This window comes from Micropterus salmoides, unplaced genomic scaffold (genome assembly GCF_014851395.1).
Source record: "Micropterus salmoides isolate LMB-PRFRI ecotype aquatic unplaced genomic scaffold, ASM1485139v1 Ms_hic_scaffold_12, whole genome shotgun sequence".
In the NCBI taxonomy this organism is placed as follows: domain Eukaryota; kingdom Metazoa; phylum Chordata; class Actinopteri; order Centrarchiformes; family Centrarchidae; genus Micropterus; species Micropterus salmoides.
Window position 1 is genome coordinate 6265033 of NW_024040263.1, and position 20992 is coordinate 6286024.

Here is a 20992-nt window from a genome sequence, read left to right on the forward strand (position 1 = left end):
ACATCAGCTCCCCTAAAAGCATGATTTGTGATATTTTGGGGGGTCTCTAAAACATTCACAGCATGCTTTAGCTATTCATTTCTATATCATCATGGATCTTGCATTAAAAAAAAGTGTTAGACTTCATCCAGCCAGGGGGAACAATCATCGACCGTCAGCAGCGGGCCTGTCGCTCCGCAATCTCCTGTACACTCCACCGCCCCACTCCCTCTCCGGTGCAGATTGTGTCGCTATTACAACCGACGTGCTGTGAATGGTCCGTGATTGTTCCCTCTGGCTGGATGAATATTAGGCATGATCCATGTTCTACTGCAGCTGCATCGCCACGCAACTTTCTAAATTCTTCCCTCTCACAGAGAAAAGAAAGGACAGGTCTCAAACACAGTCGCAGTTGAGACCTGTTTTTTTGTTTACCATTTTTCCGTTTTGGTTTTAAAACAGAAAAACCAAAAAAGGACTTTTTTTTCCCGATTTGGTTTTTAAATGAAATAGTGAAAGAAGGAACCATACACGGATTCAAAATAAGTACTTAAATACTTAATTTATTCATTCTAATGGCAATTTTAAATTCAGCAGTAAAAAAACTAAGAGGTTGTACATTATATCAATTTAATTTCTAAATCCAACAACAAGAAGGCTGTGAGAACTGTCAATATATGATCCTCTTTTTATATCTTTATATAATATAGTTTTAATTATTTGTCTCTTCTTATATATTTGTATACTGTTCTGTATACTTCTTTATGTAACATGTACACTTTATTCCCCTTTTTGCAATAAAGATTTAAGGAGAGAAAACAATTCCAATTATTCTGACACCACATGAATGCAGCATCGGTCACCGATTACCCCTCCCTTTGCAAGCATGGAGGAGAAGCTACGTTGGCCGACACGCTCTGTCTGGCTCTTGTGCTTAATTTATGTTTGCACATTTGGAAGTAGCTTGTTCCACCATTGTGGTGTTAGAGATGTTTGTGATGCTTTGTGTGTAGGGATGGCAGAGCCAGGCAGCGTTTGTTGGAGTGGCTGAGAAGGAACGTAAACTTGTCTTATGGAGTTTAGGTAGATGGGTGCAGACCCAGTAGTCACTCTGTAAGCAAGCATTAGTGACTTCAATTTGATTCAGGAGGCCACAGGGAGCCAGTAGAGGTCACACAGTAATAGAGTGACCTGAGTCCTTTTGGGCTGATCAAAAAACAGACACGCTGCTGCTACCATTTGTAGCGGTTTCACTGCACAAGCTGGAAGACCACTAGGAGGGCATTTTAAATAGTCGAGGCGAGAGATAACCACGGCCTGTACCAGAAGCTGGGTGGCGTACTGAGTAAGGCAGGGCCTTATTTTATGTTGTATAGAGCAAAGCCGCAACATGGCCTGAAAAAGACAGCTGGTCATCAATCATGAGACCCAAGTTTCCACCACCCTGGTTGGAGTGATGGTTAAGGAGCCAATTTGTAGTTTGATGTTATGGTGGATAGATTGCTTAACTGGAATGACCAAGAGTTCTGTCTTACTGTGCTTTCAGACCAAAAGCGAAGCGAGCGTTCGTGGCGGTGAGTTTACATAGAAAGTCAATGCAAAGACACGTAGAGCCGCGATTTCCTGTCAGGCGGCGCGAAGTGATGCGAAGGCCTTCGCGTGAGTTGAAAATTTCCAACTCGAGCGAAGTTCTAATCGCCTTCTGAACACTTGCAGCTAATGTACTCACGCGAGGAAAGCGTCGCGAGGATTAAATGCGCGTTTGGTCTGAAAGCACCATTAAAAAGGTTTAGTTGAAGGTGGCAAGCCTTCATCCATGCAGATATGTCCAAGAGACAGTCCGTGATCTGCGCCGAGACGCTGGGGTCGTGTGTCTCAAATGTGAGGATTTGACGCTTTTTTTCAGTTTTAGTAGTCACCTGAATTGACAGATTTATAAGTGGAACACATTTGACCGAATTGAACAATTGTATATGTTCCACAGAAGTATAAAGCAGGATTATAATGCAAAAATAGTTGTGTGTGTGTATGTATATGTACACACATGTGTATGTATGTATATATATAAGGATGTTAGCTCTTTTTCATTTCATTTCTTCATTCAAGAACTTAAAACAAAATTTTGAGGTTGCTTTTACTGTAGGCTACAGGCATTGTGGGGATGAAGGGGTGTTTGCCATTAGCCCACAAAGCAGTAAGTATTTAAGTAGTAAATCCAGACACCTGACGGAAAAGCCTGAACAGGGGTTGAAACAGTGAAAAGAGACACTGTTGACAGTTTATTCTGAACACGTTTGGTGAGAACCAGTGAAATGGCTGGGATTGAAACATTCTAAATCCCTTAGTGGGTCCTCATCCTCTGCATGCACATCAGTTCATTTGTAGAAGATGAAAGAGGATGCACGGTATAGAAAGAGAGATTAGAGGTTTTCGCCTCTTTACTGGATTTTCTGTACAGGCGGCAAACTGTGGATAATACAGCGTTTTAGAAAAATGCAACAAAAAAATCACATTCACCTACAGGTCAGAGGAAACACGCTGATTTTCTTTTGGCCAACTCTGAGGGTCACCGTCTGACATATTCCAAAGATAATCAGCCTTTTGAAAAAGCATCTTGTGTCACATTTTCTTTATTAATGATTTCATCATTAATGTCTCGCATGCTCTGCTCTCCCTTGACCTGATGTCTGCATGATGCACCACAATTTGTGCAAAACTTTATTTTGATTTATTGAAAAGGTCAGGATGTGACTTAATCACAGGCGGATCAGTTTTATGAAATCATGAAGAACCCACTAGACTTCAGTATAAAATAAAGCATTTAAATGCAACACAACAGATCCTTCCATATCTTATCCCAGATGTCTCAGTGCTGATGAACTGCACCCAGATCAGGTCTAGACTGTACTCCTTTGTACTGTAGAGTAAGAATTAGGGATTCAACGATCACAGATTTTGTTGGTACGATTATTGTCAGAGAAATAATCACAGTTTCACGATTATTATGCATTAATTAATTTCACAACACTAGGAATGACTTAAGTTGATTTTTAATATTTAATTACATTAACAATTATATATCTAATATGTAAGTGTTATTAATATAAGAGGAACATTAAATTTTATCCCCCGGGGGAAATTGTTATAAAGGAGGGGAATAAACCAACACCTCTCATCCATACATATGTTTTAGTGAAAATGATAGAAAGAAATTGAGTGCAGTGTTAACTGAAATGCATTTCATTGGTAGCCTTTAGTCCTGAAAGTCTATAAGCTCCTGATGTATGTTAGTGTTTTACACCTTCTTAACACAGACAGGAGAAAACAACATGATGTGACATTAAATGTTCAGTGACTGAAGGTCTTGAGTGGACTACGTTCTGTCTTCCATAGAGGCCCTTTCAGAAAAGAAGTGATTTGAAAGCGCAACTGCTTTGACCGCAGCGTGCGCGCGAGCTCGCCGTGCGGTGCACGTTGCTTGACGCAGCAACAAACCACCCTGGTGCAGCGCAAGCCATTGAAAATAATGGGCATCATAGCGCAGCGGGGCTGTCGTTGCGGTGGGTCTGAAAGGTTACACCTGCTTTGTTTGTTTACGTTGCACTGAAAGCACGACACTTAAGCTGGTGCACCCCTCTTGTAACTTTATTTTTGTTTTATGCAAGTTGCCACAGTTTCGTTCTTTGCAACAGAAACACTCAGTGTAGCGGAGCCTTTATGATTAATTGACCGTGACGTTTTAAAGCGCGGTTAATAGTGCAATCCAGTAATCGCTGCATCCCTTGTAAGAATGCATAACTACCATGAAGCAAGTCTAAAGGATAAACTTACATGAGAAGAAATTATGCATATTTAATAGTTGCACATGATTGTTATAATTAATTAAATACTGAGTGATTGTTTTGTGTGAGAAAAGTTTGTAAGTCAAAAATGTAAGGTCGTTGTCCAAAATAATGGGTCAAACATCGTACATCACAGAATATTCTCACTTGGCTGTCGGCCTGCTGCAACATTTCATTTGTTTTTAACAGGTAGAGAAGAGCCTCATTAATAACAGATCACAATGAAGTATGAAATAAACGGGAAAATGCTGTATATAAACCAATATAAAACCATTTGAAATGCAACACTAACAACCGTAAAATCTTTAGAAGGTAAACATTGTTTTATATGTTTCAGATGATGAAGGACCGGACCCCCCAGAACAGTTTACTGCCATCAAGGTCTCTGACACAAGGTGAGTACGCAAAGACAAACTGCACATTGTATTTGCATCCACAGATAATCCTTCACCAACAGATTTAATACCTGCTTCTGCAGGGAGTTTTTATACTGCCTAGATGTACAAGAGTAATTCACCCTTGCATGGAAACTTCCAACCTCTTTGTGAGGTGCTCTCTATTCTAAAGCTGTTTTTTCCATTGTGGATCTCAGATTAACTCTCCTGGTATTATCACAACATTCCCATGTGAAATATTCTAGAAAGCCACAGAAATTACACATCAGCCTTGTTTATGTTGTGTCTCTTTGAAAGGGCTGTGCTGTTGATGAATGTGATTTGTTTTCGGGTTTTTTGCTGTTGCAGGATAGCCTTGAAGTCCGGATATGGCAAGTACCTGGGTATCAACTCTGAGGGTTTGGTAGTGGGGCGCTCTGATGCCATTGGCTCCAGGGAACAATGGGAAGCAGTCTTCCAGGATGTGAGTGGAATTCCTAATCATGTATCGTACTGTACATTTTACCCTGTTGATCAGCAGGTAAATAAAGGAGAGGAAGGTCTCAAACTATTATTCGATTAATTGATCTAATTGATTTATTGATTGCTGTTGGGATGTAAAGAGAATTTCAACAAATATAACAAAAAATGCTTCTGAAATAAATTGCCTACCCCAGTTTTAATGTTTTCTAAACTGAATAAACATGTTTTTTGGACTGTTGGGTGGATAAAACAACACATTTGAAAATGTTAACATGGGTTTTAGAAAATTGGGATGGGTCGTATTTTAATTTTTTTCTGACATTTAATTGACAAAGCAATCAAGAAAATAATCTGCAGATTAATCAGATAATGTAATTATATTTAACTATACTTAAAAAAAAATAAATCCTTGGATGCCCATGTGAACAACAACTCGTGTTTGAAATAAATAGACTCTGTATTTTTGCAGTTGTGTCACATCGTGTAAAAAGGAGTCATTTTTTACTACTGCCCCCTGCCTTTCACAGCTCGCCTCATGGCTGATTGGAGTTTAGCCCATGAGAGATAACATTTAGCTGTAGTCAGGAACAACTAATTCATTATGCAGGATGCATCTACCTTATCACTGTAGCGCACTGCTCGACTTGATGCTTTGTCGAAACTATAAACAACCTGCCCGGCACAACCTTGAGACTCTTTTACATCAAATATCAGGCAACCTTTCATGCCTGTCACAACAACCAATCCCACTGCAATTCTAGCTAATCTGCTGCCTCCTTCTCTGTTTTCTTTCTGTTCTGCCTCAGGGCAAAATGGCTCTCCTGGCAGCAAATAGTTGTTTCATCTCCTACAGTGACAGTGGGGACATCGTGGCCAAGAGCAAGACAGCAGGGGATGGCGAGATGCTGAAGGTGATGTGTAAATTGTGCTCTTCAACAAGGTTGCATGTTAATCCTTTTATTTTAAGCATGCAAACTCTGTGGGGTCCTGACTGTTGAGATGGAAGGGTAAAATGTTTGTGACCTCACTTCAGGGGGTTCAAGCTCTTGATATATGTTTCCTTTTTTTCCCCCCTGAATGATGAACAGATCAGGTCAAATGTGGAACGAGAGGTCAAGCATAAAGATGACATTGCAGAAGAAGACAGGGGCAATGTGAAGTCTTGCGAGGTCAATTATGTGTACGTATCCTCCACTGTGTATAACTTTAGTCTTGACTTAAAGAGGTCATATTATATTTTTTGGCTTTTTCCCTCTCCTTTATTGGGTTATATACCTTTTTTTTGTGCATGTACTAGGTTTGCAAAGTGAAAAAGCCCAAAGTCCAGCCCAAAGGGAGTTCCAATCTCCCATAGAAAACACTGCTCTGAACTGCCTGAAAACTGCTCGTTTGTAGTCCAGCCTTTTCTTCCGCTTTGCTGTGACGTCACAGCGAAACACATGTCATAATGCTCGCCTAGCAACTACTCCATCATGCCCTCAAAAACACTCTGCGCTGCAGCACACAATGACAGGACGTCCGCCTGCTTCCTCCCCTCTCCCTTCTAAACATTAGCTACCCTCCAGGCAGTCAATGGACATAAAGTTGTTACTGGTGCACAGTTAAAAATTTATGGATGAAAGATACATTTGTTACAGATTAATAACTCGCCACTCTGAAAGTCTTGCTCCAGTCCAGTGGTAACATATACAGCTGAACCAAAGCTGTGTTACCGGCTTCTCACTGACCTGCTCTACTCTGCTTCTGATTGGCTTGTAGTTCTTAACTAGGTACTGCGCATGTGCAGCTCCCAACAAAGATCTTGTAGAGGGTAAAGGCCCATTTATACTCCTGCGTAGGGTCTACGTGCATAGCTACGCCGTACGCTACACACGTAGCCATGCATTTATACATGTACGTAGGTGTGCCCGGCATTCTGCAATTACAGCCCCAAACACTAGTCAGCAGTAGTGCCATAGCGTCCATTGTGTTGACATTTGACGGCCGAGCAGGCTAACTTCCGGTTTAGCCCTCCGCTAACGGGAATGGGGGTAAAATTGTATATGTGCAGCCTCTGTAGATCTGTTTGTGCTGCTTTTAACGTGCAATGTAAGAGCCAATCAGAAGTTCTTTCACCAAGGATTTTCAAACTAGGGTAGTGGGAGGTGGCTGCTCTTATAAGTTTGTTGACAGGCATGTTAAATACAGAGTGACAAAAAAGAAAACCTTTGTATATTATATACAGTCCTGTAATAAATAGAGATGTAGACACCTATCCCTTTTATTGGCCAGGTGTATCTGCACGATTTGAAAAATAAACTCACATCTCAATTAGACGCCAGGTCTGGTTTTTAGTTCTTGTATGTATAAAATCTCTTAAAGTCCACTGGGTCACCCTGTTGAGCTCGTTCTAAGCTGCTTAGATTTTGCATACATATATAAAGGTTTAAACTTGTATAAATGTTAGGTCAATATGGACATCATTAGATCAGTTAGATTCTCCACAATTCAATCAGTCTGTTTTTTTACGGGAACCATGAGCACCAATGTATAATTAATTCTGATTTACCAGCATGACATGTAAACAAGAGACTTTCATTGTGTGTGCGCTCTCTCTCACTCTCTCTCGCGCGCTCTCTCGCTCTCTCTCGCTCTCTCGCTCTCTCTCATATTCATATATATATTATTTATTTGATTGATCTATAAAATAAATGATTCGTAATTGATGTTATTCGATAGCCTAATTTTTATTTAAGTAATATTCATACGTTTATATGTTTTAAATAAACTATTTGAAAATGCAAGAGTTTTGTGGGAAAGGACTTAAAGGCCTTTCCCAAATATATGCAGGGTGAGTTCAGTCATTAAAGCAAATAAAAGCCTCAGCTATTAATTAAAGTTTTACGGTACTATATTTATGAAACTCTGTCATATATGTATTGTAAATTAGGCTGACAAAGGAGGGTTCATGAAAAAATACATTTTCTATACAAATTGTGTTTTTCTGACTTTCGTGTAATATTTGCTTTTTTTACCAGGTAGGTGAACTCAGGCCTCAGGCTTCACAACATATTCATACAAGAAAGAAAGATCACTGTTAGGTTGGATTGCTCACAACTGGTAATCATGCAGCCTATAAGGGGTCACCGTTAGACATTGCTGCGTCTCTAGTCAGTTTTCCCACAGTATAATTTCCATACGATGAGAAAACTTGTATCTCAGCTGCTCTCCAGTCGGCATACATACACAGTATACAGTCAGCTATCACACACAGTGTTACATACATACAGATACAAACACAATTAAAGCTGCAAGCAGCATTGGGTGGGCCCTCACACGTGTAGCGCGTCGGTGCATGAGGCGGCCGCATATTCTGGAGCTCTGCCTGTGCGGCTGTGTCCCCTTTGTGGTGCTACATAGCACTTGGCGCTATGAATATAAATGAATATTGTAGTGCAGATGTGTTCGGGGTGGGACAGTTATCAAGCACCTAAAGTTTTGTTCAGATGTGAGCATGTACACTGAAGTTACAACAACTTCCTGTGTCATGGCGAAGAGTTGATCTTTGACGGCACGCCACGGACACACCCAGTGACGAAAATTCACAGATAGCACAACTTTTCATCTTCAGTGCCTTGAGAAGGCACAGCATAAATCCCTAGGAGGAGTTCGTTAAAGTACGGGGTGTGTAAATCATCCAATAATTGCAGTAAAATCCAAAATGGCCGACTTCCTGTTGGGTTTAGGGCATCGCTCCAAGAGGCTTTTTCTGGACATGATACATGTGCCACAGAAATTTCATACATGTAAGTCAGACGTGCGGCGGTGGCTGCTTTGTTAAAGGTCACTTCCTGTTGCCAGCAGGTGGCGCTATGACTGTGGGTGAATGTCAGCATGTACATGTGTTCAGGGCGGGACTCTCATCCTACATGTACACTTTGGTGCAGATGTGAGCATGTACACTGAAGTTACAACAACTTCCTGTTTCATGGTGAAGAGATGATCTTGACGCCACGGACACGCCCATTGACGAAAACTCACAGATAGCACAACTTTTCATCTTCAATGCCTTTAGAAGGCACAGCAGAAATTTGAAGTCGATTGGACGAAAAGCCTAGGAGGAGTTTGTTAAAGTACGGAGTGTGTAAATCATCCAAAAATGGCCGTAAAATTCAAAATGGCCGACTTCCTGTTGAGTTTAGGATATGGGTTCTGGAGGCTTTTTTGTGCGTCTGGATATGATACATGTCCCCAGAAAATTTTTGCGCATGTAGGTTGAACGTGGACGAGGGGCTAATTTCTTCCAGTTTTCTAGGTGGCGCTAGCGAGTCATTTTGCCACGCCCATGCGTGAAACCCATAAAATATGAAATTTTTCACCACTTCTGACGTATGCAAAGTTTGGTGAGTTTTCGAGTATGTTTAGGCCCCCAAAATTGAGCTTACTTTGCAGAAAAAAGTATTAAAAAAATAATAATCTCTTCAGTTTCAATAGGGACCTCGCACGGTTCGTGCTCGGGCCACTCTGTATATGTTGTTTACAACTAATGATAGGTTTGGAGAAAAATTCTCAACACAAGATCCACTTTGTGTTTCCGAAGCTTTCAAACACATCCTTTGGCCTTTCTCGGCAGAGGAGTTTTCATAGATATGGTTTGGTTGTTATCATATGACCTATGTATATAACTTTGGTCACATGAAAACAGGTTTTTACTTTACAAAAAATAAATCTAAAGTATAATTGGTTTATTGTGTTGCCTCAAAACAAATCCATCTAGCCAGATGTTAGATGTTGTTTTGAAATAAATTACCCACATGCAACGAAAATAATGTTTAGGTACTAGGCAAAACATAAACAGTATATAGCATTTATTGTCACATTAGAAGTGACTTTTTAAGTGGTATTTGTCTTTAAGCTGTTGTCACATTGTATCACTAAGTACTCTTTTATTTCACAACATTCGCAGTTTTAGCCTTTCAGCCTCCTGAAATGAGAGCCAAAGTACTTTATTCTGAGTGAGGGGAACAATTGTGATTTCGTTCCCATTATCTTCACATTGTTGACAAGAAAATCACATCCCTAGATGTGAGATCACACCTTTTAAGCTACCGCCTCATCCGTCCCGCGCCTTTAAAGATGCAATTGATGTTCTGCTGCGATGAGAGAGTGGGCAACGCCACATTTCAGCTTCCGAGCAAGTGTTTTGTATACGGCCCGTCTGCAGCCTATTAAGTTTTAGGCAATATATCTGAAGCTGTCTTTTGCTTGGCATGCTTTGGCTTGTCTTCCCACTCTATTATTTGTTTTAGATGAATGCCGGGGAAATGGACTCATCATGTTGACATGTTGATAATGGCTGCCCTTGAGCCTGTGTCTTGATGTAGTGTTTAGCGTCTAAAATGCCTTTCAGGATGGAGTGCAGCTTGTGAATCATAAAACACGGGCAGACCAAAGAGAAACTAAATATCAAAGAAGTTTCTGATTAGATGCCATGGCTGTTTTATAGCACCGTTGTAGTAAATATTTGAGCGTATTGTTAGGATTGCTTACATAAAAATTTAAGCTCTCTCATGCACATTTATTTATTTAAGGGAACATTTCTGGCAGAGTTTATTTAGATACGTGGATAAATTAAAGCTGAAATCTTGATTAGTAAAAAGCATATTCCATCCTTATTAACATATTCCACTGTTATCAATGGTAAATCTTCCAGCTTAACTGAATATTTAATACCGTATATGTTGATTTCTGACACCTAGTCGGCTTAGCCATTCAGCCTACTGCTATTTCGCTGCCACTATCAACATTTAGACACTCTGCTTTAGTTAATACTTGGGCATATTGTCTGGATTTTCTTTTTTTTCTGTTTTTAAGGTTAAGCTTCTTAGAGCCTCAGTGTCAGTTTACATAGAGGGATAAATTGTGAACATTTCAGTAATTTTGTGTGTATGTGTGTGTGAGAATCGGGTGGCGAGTCATTTGCCTTTGCACTTTTGTAACAGTCTTATTAATGTTGCCGTGTGAATTACAGGAAGAAGTTTCAGAGTTTTCAAGATCGGCGACTCAGGATTAATGAGGAAGACGCCACCTCCCTGAAGAGAGCCAGAACGGACGGGAAGTTTCACGAAACATTGCTTGACAGGTGTGAAAATAAGCTCACAAGATATTTATTCTCAAACACCAAATCTACATTTTACTCTCCCTTATTCACTTGAATTTATGCTAAGTTTAAAATACATCAAAGACTATCAGTATTCTCAGACACAGTGAAATACAAGGCTGCAACAGAGTTTAATTTCAAAACAAATTTTGAAACCTCCTTCCACAACATGTGTAATGTTTTAATTGACTTCCAGTTCAGTGAAAAAGTTCTTAATTGTGTGTTCATAAACAGTATAGAAATATGCTCATTATACCTTTTAGATTCTTTAGAAGAATTGCTTTTGAAAAAGCCTCCAATGTTTTAAAAATGAAAATGCAGTTAAAATATTAATTAAGTTAAATGCTACAACTGAAAGGTTAGGTAAGGTAAAATTATGTGGAGTATTGCTGAATTGAAAAATTATGAAGCAGACATGCTAAATAAATTTCAAATAAATTTTTCTGCTATTGAAATTGTTTACAGTTAGATACCTTTTCTGAATTGATATATTAGAGAGGTAGATATGTATTATATATGTATATAAGGCAAAAATTATATATAAAAGCACACTGCAATGGGACCAGCCTCCGATTATCTTTTATGCATTTACTTTGCAGCATTAGATGTGTTATTTGAACTAGTCCAAGCTCATAGGCAGGTAGTTCAGCCCCATTTTGTCATTATAACAGATTGAAAAATCTATTCACATGATTGTAGCAGTAGTAACAAGTAGAATATGTGAGATTTAATGCATGCTATCATATCTCACAAGGCAACAGCATCAATTGGTATCAAAAATAAAATTATTATTAAGTTATTTATACCAATACAGTAAAATATATTTATTTTAAAAATAAAAACACATTTTGTTTTAAAATAATTACATTTTAGACATTGAATAATGAAATAACAGATATTAGATTGGTTGCAGAGACATATGTATCACTATAACACGTCATCAATTTGTTTTCATTACAGGAGAAGCAAAATGAAAGCAGACAGGTACTGCAAGTGAAGACTCAACTTTGTGGATTACATGTACCATGTCTTGTAAATGTCTTGATTTATTGATTTGGCCATTTGATCGGACATTTATTGCACTGTTTCTTGTTGGTTTTGATTTTAAACACATTTTTTAATAAAATGACATGGTCAAATCAGTTTTATTGGTCTTTGTGCATTTTTGCAGGCAGTTAGATTCATCTTAATGGGTGACATTTATAGATTTTTTGTGACCTATTGACCTTTTCTGTGTAAATAACTAACCATCATTTATTTGCTGTGGAGCAACTGTTTGTTAAACCTTTGGATAATAGCATGTCTCGTGTTTTTGGAATGACTCCACCACATTTTGTAGTTGGCTGCAGTGGTTGAGTGGTCAGTAAAATGTTATATAAACTAGAAGGGAAAACAACTACCAAAACTGATATTTAACTAACCTTTGATGAAGGGTCAGAACGATGATTTATTTATACTGCGACTCTAATCAGTATGACTGTATTTGGTGTGATGTTCACCATGAGTTAGTCTAATGATGATAAATGTCACCTGGAAAAAAAGAAATACATTAATTTACACAAATCAAAACTGAGCTTAACTCTATCACTCATTGTTCAATTCATGGTGAACAATATGTGGACACCTGAACATTACACCCATTATGTGATTTTTGAACATCTCTCTAAAACTACTGGCATTAATATGCTGCTTTAACAACCTCCACTCTTGTTGGGAGATGTGATAGAATTTTAATATTTTAATGTTTCATTGTGTTTGATACCTTTTCTACTGTTGCAGCTAGGTGAAGGCAGTTCCCAAGAGAAAGTAGCTCAATAGAGAGTTTCTTATCTGACTCTCCTTGATAGGCCTACATCTCAGGACAGTTGGTTCCTACTCCCTTCCTCCCTATTTCCTTTTCCCTAAGTGGTTGTCAGGCCGCCATTGTAAATAAGAACTTGTTCTTAATGACTTGCCTGTAAAAATAAAGAAACAAAAAACAGCTGCATAGTAGTATAAAGTCACCTGTTATCTTCACTGGCTCTTTGTCTTACACTCTGCAGACCGGTTGCACTCTGTTTGTCTGACCCTTTGCAAAGAATAAAACCCTTAAAGGCGACTGGATTGAATTCTTAATTTCAGAAGACTCACTAAACTAGGACAAATTTCCATTGCAGAGGCTTTCCACACTTCTTGTGCAGCCTTGCTGCAGGGGTTTCTTCCCGTTCAGCCCAAGGGCATTAAGAGGTCGGTCAGATGATAAGGCCCAGCTCACAGCTGACAGTTCAGTTCATCCCAAAGGTGTTGATGGAGTTGAGGTCAGGGCTCTGTGCAGACCAGTCAAATTCTTCCACATTTTTTTTTTTTTTTAAATCAACTTCTCAGTGCATGGGGGCGTTGTCATGCTGAAGCGAGAACTGGGCCTTCCTCAAACTGTTGCCTCAATGTTGGAATACACACTATTGTCTGAAATATTATTGTATGTACACAGTGGCAGGAACATAGGTGTCATTTACACTGGGGACTCTGGGGACATGTCCCCACCACATCTTGAAATGGTTGATTTTGTCTCCATCACTTTTTGAAAGCATTTGTTAAAAATGTATTGAAAAATGGCTTGCACCAAGAAATGTTAACTAATAAATAAGAAAACATGCAAAGTAATTTAAAAATAGAATTTATATTTTCTATTAACAAATTGTCAACTGCCTGCTGAGTTTCTCTTTTTATAAATAAAGACATTTCCAACCTAAATTGGAGCAGAGAATGCAGGAAATAAGGGTTTAATGCTCAAAATCTTCTGGGGGAGGACACACAGACACCCCATTCATATATTAAAGCATTTCGTATTTCTTCATAATAGTGTTAAAAATCTTCTCATCTTGTTTTTGAGCACTGCCAGGTCTTGTAATATAAGTTGATCATCGTGCCCCTAATCTTAGCCCTTATGTCCCCACCACTTTTCAACACAAAGTGACGCCCTTGGGCAGGAACAATCCCTGTGCAATAACCCTGTGACCTGTAAACCATTTACAATTTATTTTTAATTCTTGAAATTCAGTTCTTTTTTTAAACATAAATATTATCACTTAAAACACAACTATGCATTGTGTTCACATTATATATACTGTATATTTCATTTCCCTGCGATGGACTGGCGACTTGTCCAGGGTGTCCCCCGCCTTTCGCCCGATTTCGCGACCCTGTACGCAGGATAAGCGGTTGACGATGGATGGATGTATATTTCATTTCCACCTATCTCATGTACATAAATTGCGTTGTCTTGCTGTCTACAGATGTTTCTGTTTAGGTTTATGTGTATGTGTGTATCTGTACATGGTAGTTTGTTGATGCTTGTTTTGTGTATATATATTTAGAGCAATGTTAAGACTGGAGTCAGATTCCTCATGTGTAAACATACCTGGCTATTAAAAGTCATTCTGCTATAGCATTAAGGTTTCCCTTGAATTAATGGTCTGACTCCAAACTGCAAAAAAGAACAGCTACACCACCAAAGTCTGTAGTGTTAAACATGTCATATTTATACCAAAGGTGCCAGACGTCCCCTACTTCCAGCTTCTCATGTATGAGGGTTAATTGCTTTTCTTTGTTTTGTGTTAAACTGAATATCTTTAGGTTTTGAAATGTTGATTGAACAGTATGAAAAAAGTCACATTTGGGCTCTGCGATGTTTTATCAGTCATTTTGCTGCTTTCTGACATTTTATGGACATGATTAATAGTTTGATAGATAAAATAATCACCTGATTAATCACTAAGGAAAATGGTCATGCGTTGCTGCTGGAATGTGTTCTTGTAATAGTGATGGAAGAGGTACTCACAAGCTTTGCAAATTAAGCAATACAACAACGTAAAAATACAATTAAAGGCCACTCCAAATCCTACTGAAATTATCAAAAATAAAAGTGTACGAATAGTTAATACTATAAATAAATGTTGGTGGTTTAGTCCAGGGAAATAGTGGATAAATTAAACAATTTTAGCTTAAAAGTGTTACTGTTACAAAATTGAACCCGCCCAGATATATAGAAGGGATAATACTCTTGCTGGAACTAAACAACTCAGACACCTAAAACATAAGGATCCATAAGGAGGGGTGTCTACACACTGTTTGTCATATACTGTATGATGTGTAATTGAACAGATTACTTAACCAAATGTAAAGTTACTCGGCGAAGCAAATCGACGGGGAACAACTATATGTAGACTCTCTTTTAATAGACACGCAGGTGTCACGGGAGGAAATAACCACGTGACATATTGTTTATTGTCACTTCCGCATGGAAACAACCACTGGCCTCTCCGTTTGGAGGGGTGTTGGGGATCACCTCGTTACTCATTTCTTCCGAGGCTCTCGCTTTTATGGCAAACAAAAGAACAGTAATTGATCATCTTGGATTGTCTTCAAAAACACATGTGAATTATTTGTCGTTTATTTGTACAAAGGGTGTTTTACGTCCCTTTAATATCTTCCAGTCCCCCCTCTCTTGCATAAATGTGAGGTCACTGTCACAGGACAAGCAGCAGCAGCTTCCGCAGTAAACTTCATTAATGAACCTGACGCAGGACGAGCATCGGTTTGGGTGAAATCTTTCAAAATGGGTCACTTTGTGCTACTCGCTTTAGCGGGTTTATTTGCCGTCGCATCGACACAGTTTATACCCCCGGTAAGCGACATTTTCCGCGTTGTCACTGTGCTGGTTAACACATTGTTATGACAAAGCCTGGGTGTGTTGTGTAACTACCTACAGGACAGTCAATGGTAACTGCATTGAGCTGTATTTATGTTTTACTTGGAATTTACAAAGAAACCTTCAACCCTGTTTATTACTGATTTTATGTGACTGTATTTACAGTATACAGAGGACTGTCGGGCAGAAATGTATCCACCAAATGGCCCCACGTAAGTAACATTAGTCTGAAACATTTGTTGAACGAACAGTTACAAAAAGTCCCCGTGTAAGTTAGTCAGTTAGCTAACATGTGTAAGTCACAGATGTGTTTTGCAAACCTGTGTTTCATAACTGAACTCTGCTGCCTTTACTTGCTCCACGTAACCTTAACATCCAAATTCACAAAGTTACATGCTGCGTTTGGTTGGGAAATAAAAATTGCACACTGAAGATGGAGCTTTTTTAGTTTTCCTTCTTTTGTTGGTTGCTGTTTTTTAGAAATCAAATGTCACTGTAATAAATGAAAATGTATATTATAGATATTATTTGTTAACTGATGTTGAATAATTATAGAGCACTCCACCCATTTTACACATCATGTGGAGGGCTACTGGCCTGTGTTTTTTGTTTTTTTTTGTTGTTGTTTTTTTCTCTGTGATGCTGATTTCCAGGAACCTGAAACTGTTCACCTGCTCCACCTCAGCACCACAGGAGACATTGGTACAGGAGTGTGTCTTTATCTCCTCCTTCCTAAAATCAACGATCAGCTCCTTAGTTTTGCTGACGTTGAGCAGTAGGTTGTTCACTGAGCACCACTCTACAAGATTATGAATTTCCTCCCAATATGAAGTCTCATCGTTGTTTGAAAGATGATGGTGGTGTCATTTCACAACAGAGTTCTCTCCATGTCGGGGGATGCAGTCGTGGGTGTACAGCATGAACAGGAGGGGGCTGAGCCATAATGGGGAATAAAAATGTTTCTACCTCTGCAGCAGTGATTTTAACCATTCTTGAATCTGTCTCTAACAAGTCCCCCACATTTATGGAAGTACATTACTAAATTGCTGGAGTAACCCTTAAAGCTGGGGTAGGCAAATAGCAGTCAATAAATCAAATGCTCTGAAACAAAAAAATTCTCATTCTCTTCACAAGAGAATATGTATTGGGGGAGTGGCTTTGGAGGGTATTGAGGGGGTGGATTTTGTTTTTTGGTTGCATGCTTTCAATATGTAGCTGTCTATCATTAGTTTCTCCAACATTGCCTAGCCCAGCTTTAAATGAGTTGGGTTAGATTTGTGCATTCCCTTTAGAATAAACTGTGTGGTTTTTGTTTTCCTTCTCTAATCTGAAATTGGCAGTGATTTCTTTTCGTCAGGCATCAGATGAGTAGTGCGCTACGTGAGAGATATTTTGTTAATGAAAGCGTTCTCTGGGAGCTTTTTTTGCAATGTGTGGAAAGCCTTTCTTTTCTTCTTTTAAAGTTATGCTTTTATTTCATAGGAAGATTCACTTTTACTGCAGTTTTTCTCTTTCCCATTGCATGCAACTCAACAGCACTTGAAGGCAGCATACCTGTGAAAGCACATTGCTCTAATGATGCCAATCATTTTTAAGATAAAAAGCCAGGGCTGCAACATTTTTGTATTTATTTCTTGGTGCAATATAACATTACAAGAAGACATATGACGGGTTAAAACATTGAAACATTAAGACAAGTACAGTACAACAGTTTATATTGAACTTGGAGGCTGAGTTTGGATAGTGTTTCTGACATGTAAGATTAGGTTAGGTGTGTTTTTAACAAGGATGGCTAATGACAAAGATCCACCCCAGAGGTAAAATCATTAATGGATCATTGATCATTAATTGATTTTTGATTTATTGATTAATTGTTAAGTCTATGAATTGTCAATAAATAGTATAGCATGTACAAAGGTAACGCCTTCAAATTGTTTGTTTTGTTTGACAATTAGTCTAAAAAAAGATTTACTGTGATTATAAAACTGAGAAAAGCATGAAATTCGCATAATCTGAGAAGCTGCAGCCAGAAATTTTTTTGATTGATCAATGACTCAAACTATGAAAATTATTGGCAATTTAATTCAATTCAATTCAAGAAATGTTTCATCTGTTTGTTTCCACACTAGATTAAACTCTGGTTTACTGGTCAGACATTACATTTCAATTCAAAACAGATGAATAAAAAAAATCCCATCTGTGATGTTGTGAATAGGATGTGATCATTTGCATCATTATGCTTCAGTAGTTTTACAGCATTTCCTTTCTCATCAGGTTCAGAGGATCTGTCAGCTGGTACACAGTGGACCTCGACTTGCCGCCCAGCGAGAGATGGACAGCTGTGATTACTGACAAAAAAACAGATGTAAGAACACTGTCTTTTAAAGTTTTAAACTAGTTTGCAGAAATATCATTGATACTCATAATCTCTCTGTTTACAGCTGGTCAACATGATTGAGGCCATCAGAGACTTGGCTTATGCTTTTGTGCCCAGTGGAAGGCTGATAGAGCTGGTCGACATTGCGCTTGTAAGCGTCATTTCTCTCTGCGACCTATGTTTTTCCTCACAGTTTTTTTTTCTTTCTTTTTTTTATTGTCACGAAAGGCTGTATGACTGCTGTATGTTTCATAATGTTCCGCAGCCTTTGATGGTGGACACACTCCCACACCCTTTCAATGATGAAATCAAAGGAATTGCAGCTGTTTCAGGGATTCCTCTTGGTAAGAAAACACACATGCTTCTCCGCTCCCTATTTAGTAACCATAAAAAATGTCCCATTGACCTCTGCTGTTTTGTTTATTTTATTATTTTTTTTTATAATCTAGGTGAAGTCGTCTTGTTCAACATCTTCTATGAGGTTTTTACTGTGTGCACATCAGTTGTTGCAGAAGACGATAATGGTGGGTCATTAGTCCAGAATAAGATTTTTTATTAAAATTAACTTAAAATAATGCTTTATCAGTTCTGAAACTCTTTTGACTTTGCCCTCTTACAGGTAACCTCATTCATGGTAGAAATCTGGATTTTGGACTATTTATGGGGTAGGAATCAACCCAATATCGGAAATGTTTAAGCTTGATAGTCTTGACTTAGATCGCGTAAAACAGCATCTCATGAGACGGACTTGTCTCTCCTAATAGCTGGGATGTGAAAAACAAGTCATGGATCATTAGTGACAAGCTGAAACCTCTTGTGGTTAACCTCGACTTCAAGAGAAAAAACCAGACTCTCTTTAAGTCTACCAACTTTGCTGGATATGTTGGCATGCTGACCGGCATTAAACCTGTGAGTCATTTAGTATTATAACTGAAGATTCAATCATTTAATCAGTGGCGGCTGTTGATTTGTCTATTCTTCTTTCTCCCCTAGAAAATATTCACTCTGACTATGAATGAACGCTTCAGTCTCGATGGAGGATACATTGGTGAGGGATTAAAAGCCTGTAGAAATAATACTGTGCAAAAAAGGTCAGAGATAAGATCCCTGTCTTGTGACTACTTGTCGTCATCTAAATCTGTCCACATGCAGGAATCCTGGAGTGGATCTTGGGGAAGAGAGATGGGATGTGGATGAGCTTTCTCACGCGCTCTGTGCTAGAAAATGCAACCAGGTATTCACGGCTTTGATATTTAAAGGTACATTGTTGAGTTTTTGGCCACTAGTGTTGCTGTAAAGTAATGTTTCTCAGAGAGAGAATGAAGCATGAAGACAGTTTTACTGGTTGAACTCACATTCCAGATTTGTGGTGCTCAAAAACTGAACGCTGCCTCTCTGTGTTAAGCGACGATATCTCCGTCCCACCAACGACTGTTATCCCTTTCTCTCTAGCTACGAGGAAGCCAAAACTCGCCTGGCTCAGACCAAGCTGCTGGCTCCAGCCTACTTCATTCTCGGAGGGAACAGTACAGGCCAGGGCTGCATCATCACCAGATCCAGACTGCTCAGTATTGACATCTTGGAGTAAGTACTGGAGCCTATTCTTCACATTTAGATTAATAAATATAAATTAAATTAATATAAACAATACAGTAGGCTTGCATTCCTGGGTAGACATCTCTCGTTGAGTTTTTAACTTGAGTTGTGTCTCTGCCACAAGTCACAGTGACGCAGCTTTTCTTGTATTGGTCTTGTGAAACACCACTTGCTCAGCTAGGAACTGAGAGTTTGTTTCACATCACCTGATTTAACTCTATTGCACAATCACTTGCTTAGTGTAGCTGCATGTCACACGCTGAGGTTTTTATTCATGTGTATTTGAGGATTGACGTGAAGCTGGGCCGGTGGTATGTCCTGGAGACAAACTACGATCACTGGAAGGAGCCTTTGTTCCTGGATGATCGCAGAACCCCTGCCATGAAGTGCATGAACCAGACCACACAGACAGTGAGTACTGATGGAAAACCCACTTCCTGTACAGGACTGGAACAATTTCTGTCTCCGTAGAGGATGTGAAAGTTTTCAGATGTAATTAAAGCTCGGCCACTCCAGTCATGTGATTTTTAGGTACATAACATTCCTGTCTTCAAAGTGGTAAGACACCTTTTGATCTGTCACTTTCTTTTAGAACATCACCCTGAATACCATGTATGATGTGCTCTCAACTAAACCAGTGCTGAACAAGGTGTGTCTTTGACCGTTTGTATCCATTAGTTAAAATCAATTTAATTAATTAGTTCAGTGTAAATAACTCTTTCCCACTGTGTTTTTACAGTTGACTACATACACAACACTGATGCAAGTGTCTGAGGGAAAACTGGAGTCGTATATCCGCGACTGCCCAAGCCCCTGCATGCCCTGGTAACGGTCCAACCACTGAGCCCTGATCAGTCTGTAAATGCATATCTGTATAGAGAAGCTTTGAAGGAGACCTGCTCAGCTGATCGTGGAACAAAACTTGAAGTTGTTCCTTTTTGTTTGCACAGCTACCAATCACCTGAACCAAAGGATGTCTCAGGAATACTTAAAGCTTTCATGAAAATACTAATTAATTATTTTTTTTTCTGTTATGAGGGAAATTGGTACAGAAGAGAATCAAACTTGTAAATGTTTTCCCGGTTATTTTTTAACTTTAATTATATATTATTTGCAGCATGGGTCCAGTGGATCTCAACATGGGTCTAGAAACCCCACAGATGAATGCTTGTGTGTAATTCAATCTATTTAATGCTTAATGTCTCAAATCCAACCTACGCTCACCATTTTGTGCCTCCACGCTGTTGGCCCTGTCTAGTGTTCTGTACTGTCTCAACAAATGACTGACCATTTCACACAAGGCAATTGACAAATGTATCTCAAAGCTGACTACTTCCTTTTTATTTTGATGATTTAGATGAATAATAAAATTCCCAAATATGTATATAATTTCTGATGTGATTTTTACCATGTGAGCTGGTTAAATTTTAAATTAAGTTTTAGATTTGTCATTTGAGGCAGCAACTAACTATTTTCATTTAATTCCTTATTAAATTGATAAATCATATGGGA

The 20992-nt window shown here is 38.8% G+C and overlaps 2 protein-coding genes across 3 annotated transcripts in view; both read left to right on the plus strand.

Annotated features, from left to right (window-relative positions):
* Positions 1-11960, plus strand: part of frg1 (FSHD region gene 1) — an 18317-nt gene extending 6357 nt beyond the window's left edge. Inside the window, exons 4-9 of the mRNA XM_038713052.1 lie at positions 4159-4216; positions 4565-4679; positions 5485-5589; positions 5767-5858; positions 10689-10799; positions 11778-11960. Coding sequence (XP_038568980.1) covers positions 4159-4216; positions 4565-4679; positions 5485-5589; positions 5767-5858; positions 10689-10799; positions 11778-11814 — 518 coding nt within the window. The 3' untranslated portion in view covers positions 11815-11960. The remainder of the gene's footprint in view (positions 1-4158; positions 4217-4564; positions 4680-5484; positions 5590-5766; positions 5859-10688; positions 10800-11777) is intronic.
* Positions 11961-15322: 3362 nt separating this feature from the next.
* Positions 15323-20869, plus strand: asah1b (N-acylsphingosine amidohydrolase (acid ceramidase) 1b). Of its 2 annotated transcripts, XM_038713050.1 has the most exons (14): positions 15323-15483; positions 15673-15719; positions 17782-17872; positions 17949-18035; positions 18150-18228; positions 18334-18408; positions 18504-18549; positions 18649-18793; positions 18878-18932; positions 19037-19118; positions 19337-19468; positions 19768-19891; positions 20073-20129; positions 20220-20869. In XM_038713050.1, exons 1-14 carry the CDS (start codon positions 15415-15417, stop codon positions 20307-20309), a joined length of 1179 nt encoding a protein of 392 aa, XP_038568978.1. In that variant the 5' UTR covers positions 15323-15414; the 3' UTR covers positions 20310-20869. The 2 variants fall into 2 exon arrangements, with proteins under 2 accessions (XP_038568978.1, XP_038568979.1); XM_038713051.1 differs by lacking the exons at positions 15323-15483; positions 15673-15719 and adding an exon at positions 16054-16282.
* Positions 20870-20992: the final 123 nt, after the last annotated feature.

Excerpts from the sequence above, each read along its gene's own strand:
- asah1b (XM_038713050.1), top strand. The coding sequence starts at position 15,415 with ATGGGTCACTTTGTGCTACTCGCTTTAGCGGGTTTATTTGCCGTCGCA. Across the intron at positions 18,036-18,149 it reads AGCTGGTCGACATTGCGCTT|CCTTTGATGGTGGACACACT; the intron begins GTAAGCGTCATT and ends AATGTTCCGCAG. Across the intron at positions 18,933-19,036 it reads TCTCGATGGAGGATACATTG|GAATCCTGGAGTGGATCTTG; the intron begins GTGAGGGATTAA and ends GTCCACATGCAG.